Here is a 13,898-nt window from a genome sequence, read left to right as displayed (position 1 = left end):
TTTTAATGAAAAAACAGTTAAACTTTCACATCTTAACTGATTAAGACCTTAATTTATTTTTAAAAATAAATAAATAATCCATCAAACTTTTATTAGTTGGTTAATGTGGTTTTTTGGATGAAAAAAATTATTAAATTTTCACATTTTGAATGATTAAGGGGGTGTTTGGAATTGTTTATTTAAAACAACTTATGTTTTTTTGTAAAAGTGCTTATTAACTTATGTGGTATTAAACCGGAGTTAAATAAAACAGAGTTAAATTTGTAAACTGGTAATAAACAGTTTTTCACAAGTCAGGAAGGATTAACTTATCAAAAACAATTTTTTACCAGTTTGGCACCGGTATAAGCAGTTTTTTTTCTTATCCAAACACTAGAAAACAGTTTATCATCAGTGTCAGACTGAAATAAGTTAAAAAACAGCTTTTATAAGCAATCCCAAACACCCCCTAAGACTTTGATTTTTTTTTAATATAAATATACCGTTGAACTTTTATTAGTCGGTTAGTGTAATTTTTTTTTTGAGTTAAAATGATGTGGATAACCAATTTTTAAAAGAGCGATAGTTTATATATTAAAAAATGTCCAGGAAATTAATCAATCAAAATAAAAAAAAAATAATGATTTTTTCAAAATAGTTCAGGAACTTAATTACTTAAAATGGATTTTTTTTATTAAAAAAACTAATTCAAAAACTTAATAATTCAAAATAATAATTCGTTGGGTTTTTTTAATTTTTTTTATTACAAAAGTAAAAAAGGCAAATAAACAAAAAGAAAAAAGAAGATAAAAAAGGAAAAGGAAAACCAAATGATTAGAATATATCCTTGGGTGTACTTAGTGGTGTTTAAAAAAATCGTTGGATCGTTCAAATCGGATCGTTTTTGAAGGTTTGAGCGCCTGGCGGTTTGATCTTGTTTGAAAAATAGCAAAACTGGACGGTCCGGTCCGGTTTGCGGTCTGGAACCTTTTTTGGGCGGTTTGGACTAAACCGATCGCCAAATACATATTTATTTATTTTAGCATTATCAAGCTCAATTTTTTTAACTTATGGGCTATGAACCAAATATATCATAAGCCCAACATAAAGCCTAACATCTAACATAATCAAATTCAAATGAATCACCGCCTAAAATCTCTAAACCAATAAACATATCGACACATTTGACATTGACAGTCTCCAAATTTTGAAATCCCTCAAGAACTCTATCAATCTATCGATCTTTCCTAATCCATGGTTTGATTTTTGCACACATCGTCAAGACATCAACCAAGTGATTCAACCAACTATATTTGCCTTATATTTTGTTAGGTCAATAATTGAAGGTTGTGAATTCGTGGATTTTGTTACTCAATACTCATAGTGGAGTTGTAAATTTGTTAATTTGTTTGTTTTCTAATATGTATTATATATTTATTTGCTTGGAGTTTGGATTGCTTGGAGTTTGGACTCAATAGATGTTTAATTATTACATTTATTTTTTTGGATATTTTGTTTTGTTAAAATGAATATTTAATCTAAAATTCTAAATTATATATGTTTTTTAAGTTTAATATTTAAAGTCCATTAAAGGCCTAAACCGGTCAGACCAGACTGTCTTTTCGTGGTCTGGTTTAACCGGTCTGGACACTTGATGTCAAACCGTTCGGTTTAAAATTTTTACAAACCGTCATTCCGGTTTGGTTTGTGGTCTGAGAAGTTAAATCGCACAAACCGGACCACAAACACCCTTAGATGTACTTAGCAAAAGATAGGGGTTGCAATTAGCATCCCTAGTCAAACATACCTCCTACTCTCCTCACAAACAATTCAACTTGGTCAAACTTATTTACTTTTAAATTTAAAATTGCTATATATACCCCTATAATTACTTAATTAATTTATTTTATATCATTTACTTTTATATTTTTCAAAAAAACACATTTACTTGAATTTTTGCAAATTGCCTTTTAAGATATTACGATGATTTCATATAAAAATAAGACGTATTTAATTTTGTATGAAAAATAGTAATTATTCTGTAGTAAATATGATACAAAATTCTCTAACAAATACAAACACCGAAATATTGAATGTGCATAAATCACATCAACTCCATGTGCTTCGAACGAGGATCTGCGAAAAATGTCTAAATAGGTTTGAACTAATAAAATTGACTTTTCGAGTTGGAAAACGATGACATAAAACACAATTCTTGCTTGGGTTGCTAGAAGTGACACTAATTGTTTGCCGTTTTTCAAGAGTTCACACTACGAAACGACATCCAACGCGTATCACTTGCCAATCAGTTTTAAGAACTACAAGCTCTCGAGCATGAATAGAGATCTGTGATAACAAAACACTGTTTTGGTCAATAAAAACACTTTCAGAAAAGTTGGAGGGTTGCCCTAGATTTACCTAGACACTGTTTACCAAATGTTTACCGTGTAAACACTTACCAGATTTCATGTATCTTACCAGTGAGTGTAACAAGAATCTAGAATCTTATCCGGTAAGAGGCATAGGAAGAACCAGGAATCTTTACGGTAAATGAGGGAGAAGACTCTTATTCGGTAAGCATTTTACCCAGTAAAAGATATTTACCTACAATCTATTTCAATGATCAAGAATGTTACCCGATAAAATAAGGAAGGTGAATTTTGTTGGTAAGCAACCTACATTTACAGGTCTCATGTTTTTCGAAAGTTGCAAGGAAAATATACTAACAAAAGAGCGACAAAGACAACAACGGAAGTAACATCATTTTAGACATGAATAATTTTATACTTTTTAGTTGAGCAAATGACAACTTTACCCTTAATGTATTTATCTTATCGGCTCTTAAATATTTATACTTTTTACTTTACTATTTTTTTTAAAATTGACATTTATTTTGACCAGAAAATGTAAAATTGGTAAATGAGCCTAATAATCAGATATAGTTCGTTTAGTAGTATGGCGTTTGGTTCGCAGATTCTGGAGGAATCTGATGGAATTGGAATGTTGAATTCCATTGACCAAATTTAATTCCCTCGTTTGGTTCATTCTTTTTCACGAAAGGAATCTTCAAAATCTTACCAATTCCACAAATAAAGAAATTTAACATTACTTAGCAACTACATGGTATTTTGATGGAATGAAATCTCTATCTTCATTATACCAAATATGTTCTTAACCTAATATACTTTAATATCATAAAACTCAATATGACCACCGTCGACCACCTTCGACCACTATCGATCTGAATCACCGTCGACCACCACGGACCACCATCGATCTGAACCACTGCCAACTAGTACAGATCTGAAGCACGCCCGATCTAAACCACCATTGACCATCACCGATCTGATCCATCGTCGATCTGAACTACATCCGACAAAACAGACCACCATCGATCTATATCACTGCCAACCACCGACGATTACCATCGATCTGAATCACCGTCGGGCGACCACCACCTATTTGAACAACCATCGCCGCCACCGCCTATCTGAACCACCGCTGACCACCTCCATCTGAACCACTGCGGACCACCACCGCCAACCACCGTTGATTTAATAACGTCGTTTGGCTTATGCTTATATTTGGGTTGTGTATTTTCTATTGTTTTACATATTATATAATTATTTTATTAAAGTATTTTTAGTTTTAAAAAATTAAAATTTTCAAAAAAGGCATTTTGGTCATTTACCAATATTTATTCAAATTCTAAAACTATATTCAGTGAACCAAACAGACAGATCCTAATTCCTTAACAAACTCCATTCAAATGCCTGCCAACCAAACATGTGGTCAAACCTGACAACATTCCATTCAAATTCCTTCAAAGTCAAATTCCTTYAACATATTTCATTCCATCCAAAAACATTCTGCGAACCAAACGCCATTTTAAATTTCATGAAAGAATTTGGAATTGGAGCAATTCGAATTTGGAAGGATTTAAAATCTTTAATGTTTTGGTTGTAAGATTTAGAATGAGCTTGAATTCAATCCGTTATAAATAATTTATAAAAATAATTAAATTACCTTTTTATTAATTGATTAATTACAAAACAAAAATAAATATCTGCATATTTTTAAAAATTCATTACAAACAAATCCTACGAGAATTGTCGGATTTCAAATCCAAGCAATCCTTCAAACCAAACATGAGATTGAAATGGAACTGAATTCCAAATCCGATCTGATAAACCGAAGAAAACCATAAAAGAGTAGTTGTTAAGGATGTATATATCAAAAGACAAACAAGTTGCATGAACATGTCATTTTTACAGTCAATACAAGGAAAGAAGACATAAGGAAACAACCAACTATGATGAATACAACACTCTTGTAAAACCCCAAAGGCAACAAATTACTTTTTTCCGACGATTATTACCCGTTAATTTGATATTAAAGGGAGTATAATATCTCGAACACGAATTAAAGAAAAGGGTACGTGGTGACAATGATACTCATTTTAAATTCTTGTTCAGCTGGCCATTTTACTCAGGCGGTGTATGGTGCTTCTTGCAACCCGGTTTCCAGGATCAATGTTCATCACCGTTCTCAGGTCATCGGCTCCAAGCTTGTATTTCTCCATGCTTTCGTACAATAGTGCACGTTGTACAAGAACAGGAACGTTTTTGCTGTCTTGCTCTAGCACCTACACAGAACAACAAACGTAAGTCGAATAAGACGCTTGATGGAGTAAATCTTATGGTAGTTAATGGGAAAAGAAATGTGGTTCAAGATAATATTTCACTATTTCTAACACATGTAAGATGTTGGGTCTTTTTTGCATATTTTATCATATCTCTGAATTAGTCCAATGATACTATGGGCTACCGATAGATCCCAACCTTCTTGATGGTGACGAGTGTGTGAGTTTTGTTGTATATAAAATATACTACAAAAAGGATGGAGTAAATGCTTTACGAACCCAACTCATGTGGTAAAGTGACAAAACCAAACCAAATAAACCGAAGTGAGAAGGCTCACTTTTCCTTCCCATAAGTTAGAAGCGTTTTCTTTCTTCTGTAAAATGTGCCAATTTCAAAATGTAAGAGAAAGCAAACCGCTGGGAACCCTAACAAACAAACATAGGAAATCCCACACACATGTGGGGTCCGTAGGTAGGATGTACACACACCTTTCCTCTATCCCAGCGGGTAGTTTAAGTTGTTCCAACTTCCCATGAAGACCCCGGCTTGTAAAACCATAAACTAAAAGAAACAAGAGAGCAAGCTATAGGTGAAAGTGTGTGCAATCAGGCAAAGGGCACATTAAACCGAGATCTCCTCTTGAATCACTATCTAAAAGTACTTGTTGCTCTTGAATCACTATTTATTGAATATTGATTATGATTAGGAATTAAACACGTTAGACAAGGTGAAACTCTAGGAAGATGAAAATAGATAAAAGTCTACATGATAATATCTACATGGAGGTTTGGAGATCCGATGCAAATACATTGAAACCAAGGTAACATGTTATGGATCATAGGTTAAAAAGGTCAAGACATGGGTAGTAAAATATTAAATTGGTTTAATTCCAAAAACCAAACCATATGTACCCATTATATCCCATCACGAGGTAGGGCCTGGGGAGGGCATGATGTACGCAGACCATACCTCCACCCCTTAAGGGTATAAAGGCTGTTTCCAAGAAGATCCCCCTATAAAACAAAATTTGGTGGTACTATAAATTGTATCCTAACGAGATATAGAAGACAATAATATACGCTTTTGGTGTTATTGATCTAGAGGAAGCATATGATGAAGTAGTACCAGGAGAGTTATGAGTGAGCTCTCGCAAATAAGAAGTTCTACACTATATGTTGTTTCAATAAGGATATTTATGAAGAATCAGTAGAGCCAAGGTCTACATTAGTACTAAAAGCCCACTACTAAAGGCCATTGTATCGGTAAACTTTATGAGTTAGCGCCTTTATATAATATGCATCTCTCTTAGAAAAGACTTTATACTTCAAGCTGATGCCACAAGAGACTAAAATACAAGATTTAGTTAATAAATAAATGATAACAAGTTTGACAAAGAGCAACGGAAAGTGTACCTTTGAACAATCAGCAACTGCCTTTTTGTATTCCCCTACTTCTTTGTAACATGAAGCCCTGGGTGACAACACTTCCATAGAGCTAGCGTTATCACCTGCCCTTTCCGCCAGAATTACAGCCCAAGACAGCCATTTTATGGCATCAGGATATTGCCCTGCTTTATAATTTTCCATTCCCTTCATCTTTGCAGACGAAGCTGTCACACCAGCGGGCGGTGGAGGAAGCCCTTCAAGCTCAGTCGTTCCACCCACATCTCCTCCAACCTCAGACTCGAAACCCCAATCCTCAGCCCCTGCAAATTGCTGGCTCATGAAGTTTTCTGAATCCTTTGAAGCATTACCAGCGGAAGCTGAAGATGAAGAGAATAGCACATCAAAATCATTCCCTCCGGATGATTGAACTGGTGGAGGATTTTTCATACCACCAAAACCAAAATCATCCACTTTTGATTGAGAATTCATGCCTGAACCCATGGAACTCGTGTTACTTTGGAAAACATTGCCTCCTGATGATTGAACTGATGGCTGATTTTGCATACCACCAAAACCAAAATCATCCACTTTCGATTGAGAATTCATGCCTAAACCTGTGAAGCTAGTGGTACTTGGGAAAGCATTTGTGCTAGGTTTTGATGCATTTTGGAAGCTACCAAACACATCATCCCCTGATTTGGATGACACATTCGTTTTAACTGCTTTCAAGCCAGTAGCTGGCTTAGAGCTAAAATCAACTAAGGATCCAAAGGGGTCCTTGTTAGAACCCATGCCACCTCCAATACCACTGGCAGTTGAACTTTTCATTGACGGACCTCCAAGATTTTGATTCTTACTTCCATAACCACTTGTATTATAATTCCCAAAACCTTGTGAAGAACCCCAATTACCACCACCACTGTTCACCGTATTACCAGATTTTGGCAATGAATCAGACATACCTCCCATTGAATAGGCGCTTTTGCTAGCTGTTTGTGATGAAACGGGTGCAGCATTCTTTAAAGGAACATTACTACTGTTACCCTTGCCTGTCCCCAAATTTGATCCAAGCAAATCACTAAACAAATTAGGGCTTTTATTTGCAATCCCAATATTCGTAGCTGCAGTGCCAGAAGGACGCTGTGGTGCAGTCGAAGCCCAACTCTTCCCCGTAATATCTCCCACCATGGATGTAGGTCCGTTTAATGGCCCGCCCAGAGTGGACGACGGGGTAGGTGCGGCGGGTTGGTGGGTCCAAGAGGGTTTGTTGGGTTGCCAAGACGGCGTCGTCGTCGTGTTAGGCTTAGGTTGCGTGAAGGTGTTGTTTTTCTGTGCATTAAGAGGCTTGGAACGATTCGAATTGATTCCGAGATCAAAATCGAAGTTGTTGAGAGATCCAGATTGACTTGATCTTCCATAGTTCGAATTCATAGTTAAGGTTTCTCGTTATTTTCTTCAATATTACCGAATCTGGATTTTTAAATCTCCAGAAATGATTTGATGATACAAAAGAATATGAAACAAACAGAACGGAGAAAAATGAATGAGATCTGGATCAACACAGAGCGTACCTCACGTCGTACCACTTGACGCCGTCGTCGTCGCCGTGTTCCGACGGAATTTTGGTTGGGGATAAAAGATCACCGGGGATTCCAGCTAAGATTTGAACAGAAATGGATCATTGGATCCTCGGTTGGCCGAAAGAGGCGTTTTGGTCTGAAAGTTCTAATTTAGAAAAATGCATAAATGGCCCCTTAACTATTGCTTAAAGAACACTTTTATCCCTTAAACTTTGTAAGTCACATGTTCAGTACCCAAGACAACTAATATAATATACTAGTGTTTTAACCGCATGTTGCACGGTAGTCATAATATCATCTTCAAAAGAAATGTTATAAATTAAAATTTGAAGTCCACTTCTAAAAAAAACTTAGGCAAATGTGTGTGGCAACTACTATTAACATTAAAAGTTTTCAAGAGAAGTTGACAACAATTTTAGAACCATATGTTAATTTTAGTTATCTAACTATGCTCAAGAACGGTGTTACAAAGTATTCTACAAATGTTTGACTAATGTTAGTAGTTTGTTTAATTAGAAGTCACGGTTCTAACTGAAATCTCATATAAGATGATAAAATCACGATGTTAGTTTTGTAACAAATTTAATTGAAATCTCATTTTAAGTTATGAAAAAGAAACGTTTTATGATATTTCAAGTGAAAATTAGAGGAGTGCGTAAATTGTAGCAACAATTATAGATTTCAAACACCTTATTCGGGTTTGGGTTTTGCACGGCCCTGCCCTCCACTTACGTTATCAAGGATTAGACCATATGTTAGGCCTACCAGTTATAAATGGTCCTTGTAACCAGGCTACCTGGTCACAATCCCTAACCAGGCCCAGCCACTTCGGGTCCTTTAGCCAATACATTCCCCGTTTAAAACCGAATTGCATGAGGTTGGATTACGAGCACGGGTAATTCACGAGTAATTACAACCAAAATATAAATAAAGTTCTTCATTACATCTATAATGTGGATTCGCCATATGCAAAACAAGCAAACATCACTAAAAAGATTCACTTACTGAACTTATCTAAATTATCTGAACATGCCAGTGGCTCATGGACCATCAGCTGCTCGACCGTTGCGAACCGTCTTGGTTTTGGGGGAACCCTCCACCTGCCGTTGGTTGCGTGACAGCGTCTCTCTGATCCCTGACCCAATTCTGTCCTTCATTTGGCACTCTACGTATAGTCTGCATTGTTTCACGACGTTTGTCGTATCGAGGTCTTGCACGTGGCCTACTGTTTTGTTGCCTATCGGTGAACCTGTACTGAGGCCGCGGTATGACTTTCCCATCAATAAACAGATCTCCTACAAACAAAGATAAGTAAAAGCATTGGACACACGTGTATGCCGATTACAGATGAAATAAAGTTCAACCGACAAATAAAGGTTAGACTTCGCCACTGAGGATTTTCCCGACTATTATTTTCTGGGCCCATTGTATTAGTTAAGATGCATGCAAACTGGCCCAGACATCCATTGTTAACAAAAAAAATGTAAAACGGTGAAAGTGTAATTGAAAATCATGTACGATCCATACAAACCTCCGTAATCTTTGTTGGGAACATCAAGATATGAATCGGGCAAAACCCAAAGAACGCCAGGTAGACCTGCTTGAAAGGAAAAGTTGTTTAGTCCTTTTTGCTGAAGCATTTTTTGTAGAAGATGAGAACCAATATGTTTAGGATTCAATTAATATAGCAAACCGAATTCGTGACTAAGGTCTGCATACATCCTACCCTTCCTAGACCCTGCTCCATGTGGGATTCATTGGGGGTTCGTTCGGTCTGGTTTTTATTGCTAATGTGGTAGGCGTTCAAGATGAACCTACCAAAACACATTAAAGGTGGAGCTCTCACTAACGTCCACTCGTATTTTCTCCATGTTCTTCTCACTCACATTGTTAGAGAGAACGTCGAAAGAACCTATGCTAAGGCGGCCGTATACCAACCCAAATTGCGTGAGTGCCAATCCGGTAAGAGTGCAGTCGAGATCAGCACCAATCATCGACCAAGTAAGAATCCCTCTCTTAGCTTACCAGGTTCAGCATCATGGACCGGTTAGAGGGCTTGGTAAACAGCGACATCTCTGACCAGGTAACCGCTTCTTACTGGTAAGAGGCGATAAGCTGGTATTACAGCCCTTAAGTTTCTAACTAATATCCTTAAAGTTACGAATGCCAAAGGGATTTCATATTTTCATTCCAATTGTACATAGTAGCATAATCTTGGAATGGAGGGAGTATTATTACCACAAAAACAACATGATTAAGAAACTTTTACAACCATTAAAAACCCTTAGGAGCCGTTTGGTTCGTGAAATTGGAAGAAATTTGATGGAATTGGAATGACAAATTCCTTTGACCAAATTCTAATTCCTTTGTTTGGTTCATTTCTTGAAATGGATGTAATCCTTCAAATTCCATTGAATTCCACGAATTAATGAATTCATTATTCCTTGACATAATGGAAGGAATTGAATTACATCACCACCCACCACGACCACGCTACTATTGTTCGTCATGCCCCACCCCTAACCCCCACCACCAACACCACACCACTACTGTCGCCCTCACCCACCCTACCCCACCACTAACCATCATGCCACTATTGTTGTCATCACACCCACCCACCCCCCGGTTATTGACTGCACATCCCTACTACGATCATGCTACTACCGTATTGTCACACCCCTAACCTAACCCCCACCACCACACCATTATTGTCATTGTCACAACTGCCACTCACCCCCACCCCACCCAAACCCACCACTAACCACCATGCCACTATTGTCGCCGTCATAGCCACCCCCTCCCAGCCACTCGACCACCATTCCACCACTGTCGTCGTCACATCTACCATCCATCCCCACACCACTATTGTAGCCCTCACAACCGCCAAACACCTGCACCCCACCGTATCCCAACCCACCATTAAACACCATGCCACTATTGTTATCGTCATACCCACACACGCCCCAACCACCCGACNAGCTACCATCCCACCACCTACAACTACCCACCGTCTTGCCCCGTCCCACCTTACCCTACTCTAACCCACCACTAACCACCACCCTACCACTGTAGTCGTCACAGCCACCCATTGCCCCACTTTGGCCCCACCCCCACCGCCTCGCCCCATCCTGCCCTCAACAACCCCTACCTATGGAGCAAAGGTGGGGCATGAATGGTGGGGGCGGGGTTTGGGTAGGGGTGATAGCTGTGATGACGACTATTGTAACATGGTGGTTGGCAGGGTGTGGGCGGGCCGACGGGTGAGATATTTCGAACAAAGACGATTGTTCCAATTCTATTGAGAAATTTCATTCAAATTCCTACCAACCAAATGCGTAGTCAAATTCTATTCCAATTCATTCCAAGTCAAATTCTTTTGATGGATTCCAATTCCATCAAATTTCATTATGTGAACCAAACACCCCCTTAAAGGTTGTAGAATTGAAATGGATTTGGAGGGGCTTGTAGTTGAATTCCAATCTAATCCCATGTTTGGTTTGACGGATTTCATGGATTTGAAATCCAAGGATTTCATTGAAATCCCACAAACATAGGATTTTGGAATCCCATGGAATCCCATGGAGGTGGTTGGTGTTTCATGGGATTTCGTAGGATTTGAATATAATAATGTTCTAAAATATGTTTAAAACATTTATTTTGTAATAATCAATTAATAAAAAGGTAACTTAATTAATTTTTATAAATTATTTATAAATAATGAGATTCAATTCCACTCCAAATCCTACAAACCAAACACACCAAAGATTCCAAATCCAAATCCAAATCCCTCCAATTCCAAACCCTTCCACAACATCTAAATCCCCCAAAACCATTCCATCAAACCAAATGCCCCCTTATTTCTATGGTGGTTATACCATTAATGCATAACAATTATAGGTCCATTTCTAACTGATTATGCCATGGTAGCTGATCCATTACTTTTGTTCTCTAAGGGCCCGTCTGGTTTGTGGGATTTGGAGGGATTTGAAATTGAATTCCATTCCAATCCCACTTTTGGTTTAAAGGAAAATCCATAATTGAAATCCTGGAATTTCAATGAAATCCAACAAATATTGGATTTAGAAATCCCATGAGGGCAGTCGGTAGTTCACGGAATTTGATAGGATTTGTTTGTAAATAATGTTTTAAAATATGTTAAAAACATTCAATTTGTAATAATCAATTAATGAAAGATAATTTAATCATTTTTATAAATTATATATAAAAAATGGAATTCAATTTCTTTCGAATCCTATAAACCAAACACAACAAAGATTTTAAATCCTTCCAATTCCAAATCATTCCATGAAATTCAGATTCCTCAAAAACATCCCGTCAAATCAAACAGGCCCTAAAGATACTAGTATACAAGCCATGGTGGAATTTCATTTTATTGAGCAGCAACAACACGGGTTGGAAGTTGTTCATGTGTGTGTCTGGGTGTGTGCTGCAAATTAAGCAAGTTTTGTGAACTTAAGCCATCTTTGTCGATTTTCTACTTTACAAGTACGTAGCCATGATAACAAAAAATAGATAAACATAGATTTCAAGATTTATTAAACCTTTGACTTTATACGATAGCTCCTCAGATATCAAAGCACCAAATCCGGTATAAGTTGTCGTTGAAACAGAGTATATCTTCTTCTTTGCTTCCTCCTCACTGAAGACCACCAAACAAAGAAAACGTTTCATACAAAAATCATGTTACAGATCCACTCTTAATGCAGTAATGCACACATTATAATCTAGCACAAATGTCGAGAAATTAGCACACATTTCGGTACACATAGAATGCTACAATGCAGAGGCAGACCTAGATGGTTTTTCAAGTGGTGGCACCATTTGACTAAAAAACAAAGCTATTAATATCTTTTACAAAATCATCATCGATCATTTGGTTAGTTTCTTGCTTTTTGTATGTGAGGTCCTTGGATCTTTTATCCCTAATTTTTTCAGAAACATAATAAACCTGAAACTAAAAACTAAAAATGATACAAATGGGATTTGAAAACGCATCTGGAAGGAGAGAAAAGACCGTGCAAACCAACTCTACCAAGAAAAACTTGTGTCATTATTGTAGTTTCAAGGAATCTACAGTTCCATCCAACAAAATAATACGGTGGCACGTTTCATGACCCTAACCTTTTACACTACAAGTACGACGGAGGAACGAAGCGGTGGTTAATGCCACCATATGCACCATAGCAGGTCTGCCCCTAATACAATGAAGGTAAGTTCTAATAACAACCATTGTATTTCACCTTCAAAAATACTGTGCATTCAACGTGTTACAATAAGTTTACAGGCCTATCTAAATAATAAGTTTTCATGACTGTCTAAAAGTGTTCCAGTAAGTTTGTAAGCAGATATAAATATTTTTATATGATATTATTTGGGGAAAGAATTATGAAAACAAGCAAGCACTATAAAAGTAGTGACATTTAGGGTTTTTCACCGAGACAGATAAAACGATTCAAAGACGTAGAACTTTCAAGAAACACAGGAAAATCAAGCATAAATTATGATATGATAAAAACATATATCGGTGGGTGATACCTTCCAAGAACAGAAGCTAGGGTTTTGACGTAAGAATTGATCATTTCATCTTCGGAGGGTTTAGGGTCGGTGGGGAACTCCATAACTATAAGCCAATGCTCATAATCGCAGCCATCAAGCAAAATTGTCTCCTTTGGCGGACGGTTGCTCCAGTTCGGTGAAGGATCGTTCAAAGGCGAATAACCCGATCCGGAAGTTTTGAGTCGAACAGGAATCCGAGGAGCGAGTTGGGGAGATTGATAGTGGTGGTCGAGAAGTGGGAGAGCAAATCGAGAACGGGAAGAGATTGAAGATGATGATGATGATAGGAGGCGAGAGAAAAGAGAGTTTAGGGTACGCCTGGTGGTGAAGATCGCCATAGCCCGCCGGAGGTTCTTCTCTACCGAAAGTAGTGTTGTTCACAGTGCTGAGAGTTATATGGTTTGGGGATTACTTGTAAAAACAATTTATTAATAAATAATATTAATAATATATGAAATATGGTTATATTAAGGTCAAATCTATTTCACTAGTAAGGGTTGAGTTTACGTAAGAATAAAGGTTTTTCGTGAGATCCATAAGAATAATTTATGTTTATTGATCAATTTTATAAGTTAATGATCTAATGGTCTAAAGTTTCACGGTGGCAATTTTGTGATTATTGAGAAGTCTCGTGTAATTTTGTAATTATAAATGTTCAGATTGTATATCTAATCCAAAAATAGTTGAGAATTGGTTTTACGGGTCTCACGAAAAACTCTTGGTCTCACATGATC

The 13,898-nt window shown here is 37.1% G+C and overlaps 2 protein-coding genes across 3 annotated transcripts; both read right to left on the bottom strand.

Moving 5' to 3' along the window:
• Positions 1–4,188: 4,188 nt before the first annotated feature.
• Positions 4,189–8,173, bottom strand: LOC112529768 (nuclear pore complex protein NUP98B). 2 transcript variants are annotated; one of them, XM_025141162.1, is made up of 3 exons: positions 7,579–8,169; positions 6,035–7,477; positions 4,189–4,624 (listed from the first exon to the last, which is right to left on the bottom strand). In XM_025141162.1, exons 2-3 carry the CDS (start codon positions 7,436–7,438, stop codon positions 4,451–4,453), a joined length of 1,578 nt encoding a protein of 525 aa, XP_024996930.1. In that variant the 5' UTR covers positions 7,439–7,477; positions 7,579–8,169; the 3' UTR covers positions 4,189–4,450. The 2 variants fall into 2 exon arrangements, with proteins under 2 accessions (XP_024996930.1, XP_024996929.1); XM_025141161.1 differs by having other exon boundaries at positions 6,035–8,173.
• A 270-nt stretch (positions 8,174–8,443) lies between these two features.
• LOC112529339 (multiple organellar RNA editing factor 3, mitochondrial) lies at positions 8,444–13,558 on the bottom strand. The gene is made up of 4 exons (XM_025140574.1): positions 13,144–13,558; positions 12,150–12,247; positions 9,119–9,184; positions 8,444–8,882 (listed from the first exon to the last, which is right to left on the bottom strand). Exons 1-4 carry the CDS (start codon positions 13,500–13,502, stop codon positions 8,638–8,640), a joined length of 768 nt encoding a protein of 255 aa, XP_024996342.1. The 5' UTR covers positions 13,503–13,558; the 3' UTR covers positions 8,444–8,637.
• Between the last annotated feature and the right edge of the window lie 340 nt (positions 13,559–13,898).

This window comes from Cynara cardunculus (assembly GCF_001531365.2).
Source record: "Cynara cardunculus var. scolymus isolate 2C chromosome LG 16, CcrdV1, whole genome shotgun sequence".
Classification (NCBI taxonomy): domain Eukaryota; kingdom Viridiplantae; phylum Streptophyta; class Magnoliopsida; order Asterales; family Asteraceae; genus Cynara; species Cynara cardunculus.
This window is presented reverse-complemented; position numbering and strand designations above follow the sequence as displayed.

What these genes read in the sequence shown, in the direction of transcription:
- LOC112529768 (XM_025141161.1), bottom strand. Translation starts at nt 7,438, where the DNA reads ATGAATTCGAACTATGGAAGATCAAGTCAATCTGGATCTCTCAACAAC. An exon ending in CAGTTGCTGATTGTTCAAAG is followed by an intron (nt 4,625 to 6,034) that starts GTACACTTTCCG and finishes TGTTCTGTGTAG; the next exon opens with GTGCTAGAGCAAGACAGCAA.
- LOC112529339 (XM_025140574.1), bottom strand. Translation starts at nt 13,502, where the DNA reads ATGGCGATCTTCACCACCAGGCGTACCCTAAACTCTCTTTTCTCTCGC. An exon ending in CTAGCTTCTGTTCTTGGAAG is followed by an intron (nt 12,248 to 13,143) that starts GTATCACCCACC and finishes GGTGGTCTTCAG; the next exon opens with TGAGGAGGAAGCAAAGAAGA. An exon ending in GCTATCGTATAAAGTCAAAG is followed by an intron (nt 9,185 to 12,149) that starts GTTTAATAAATC and finishes CCTTTCAAGCAG; the next exon opens with GTCTACCTGGCGTTCTTTGG.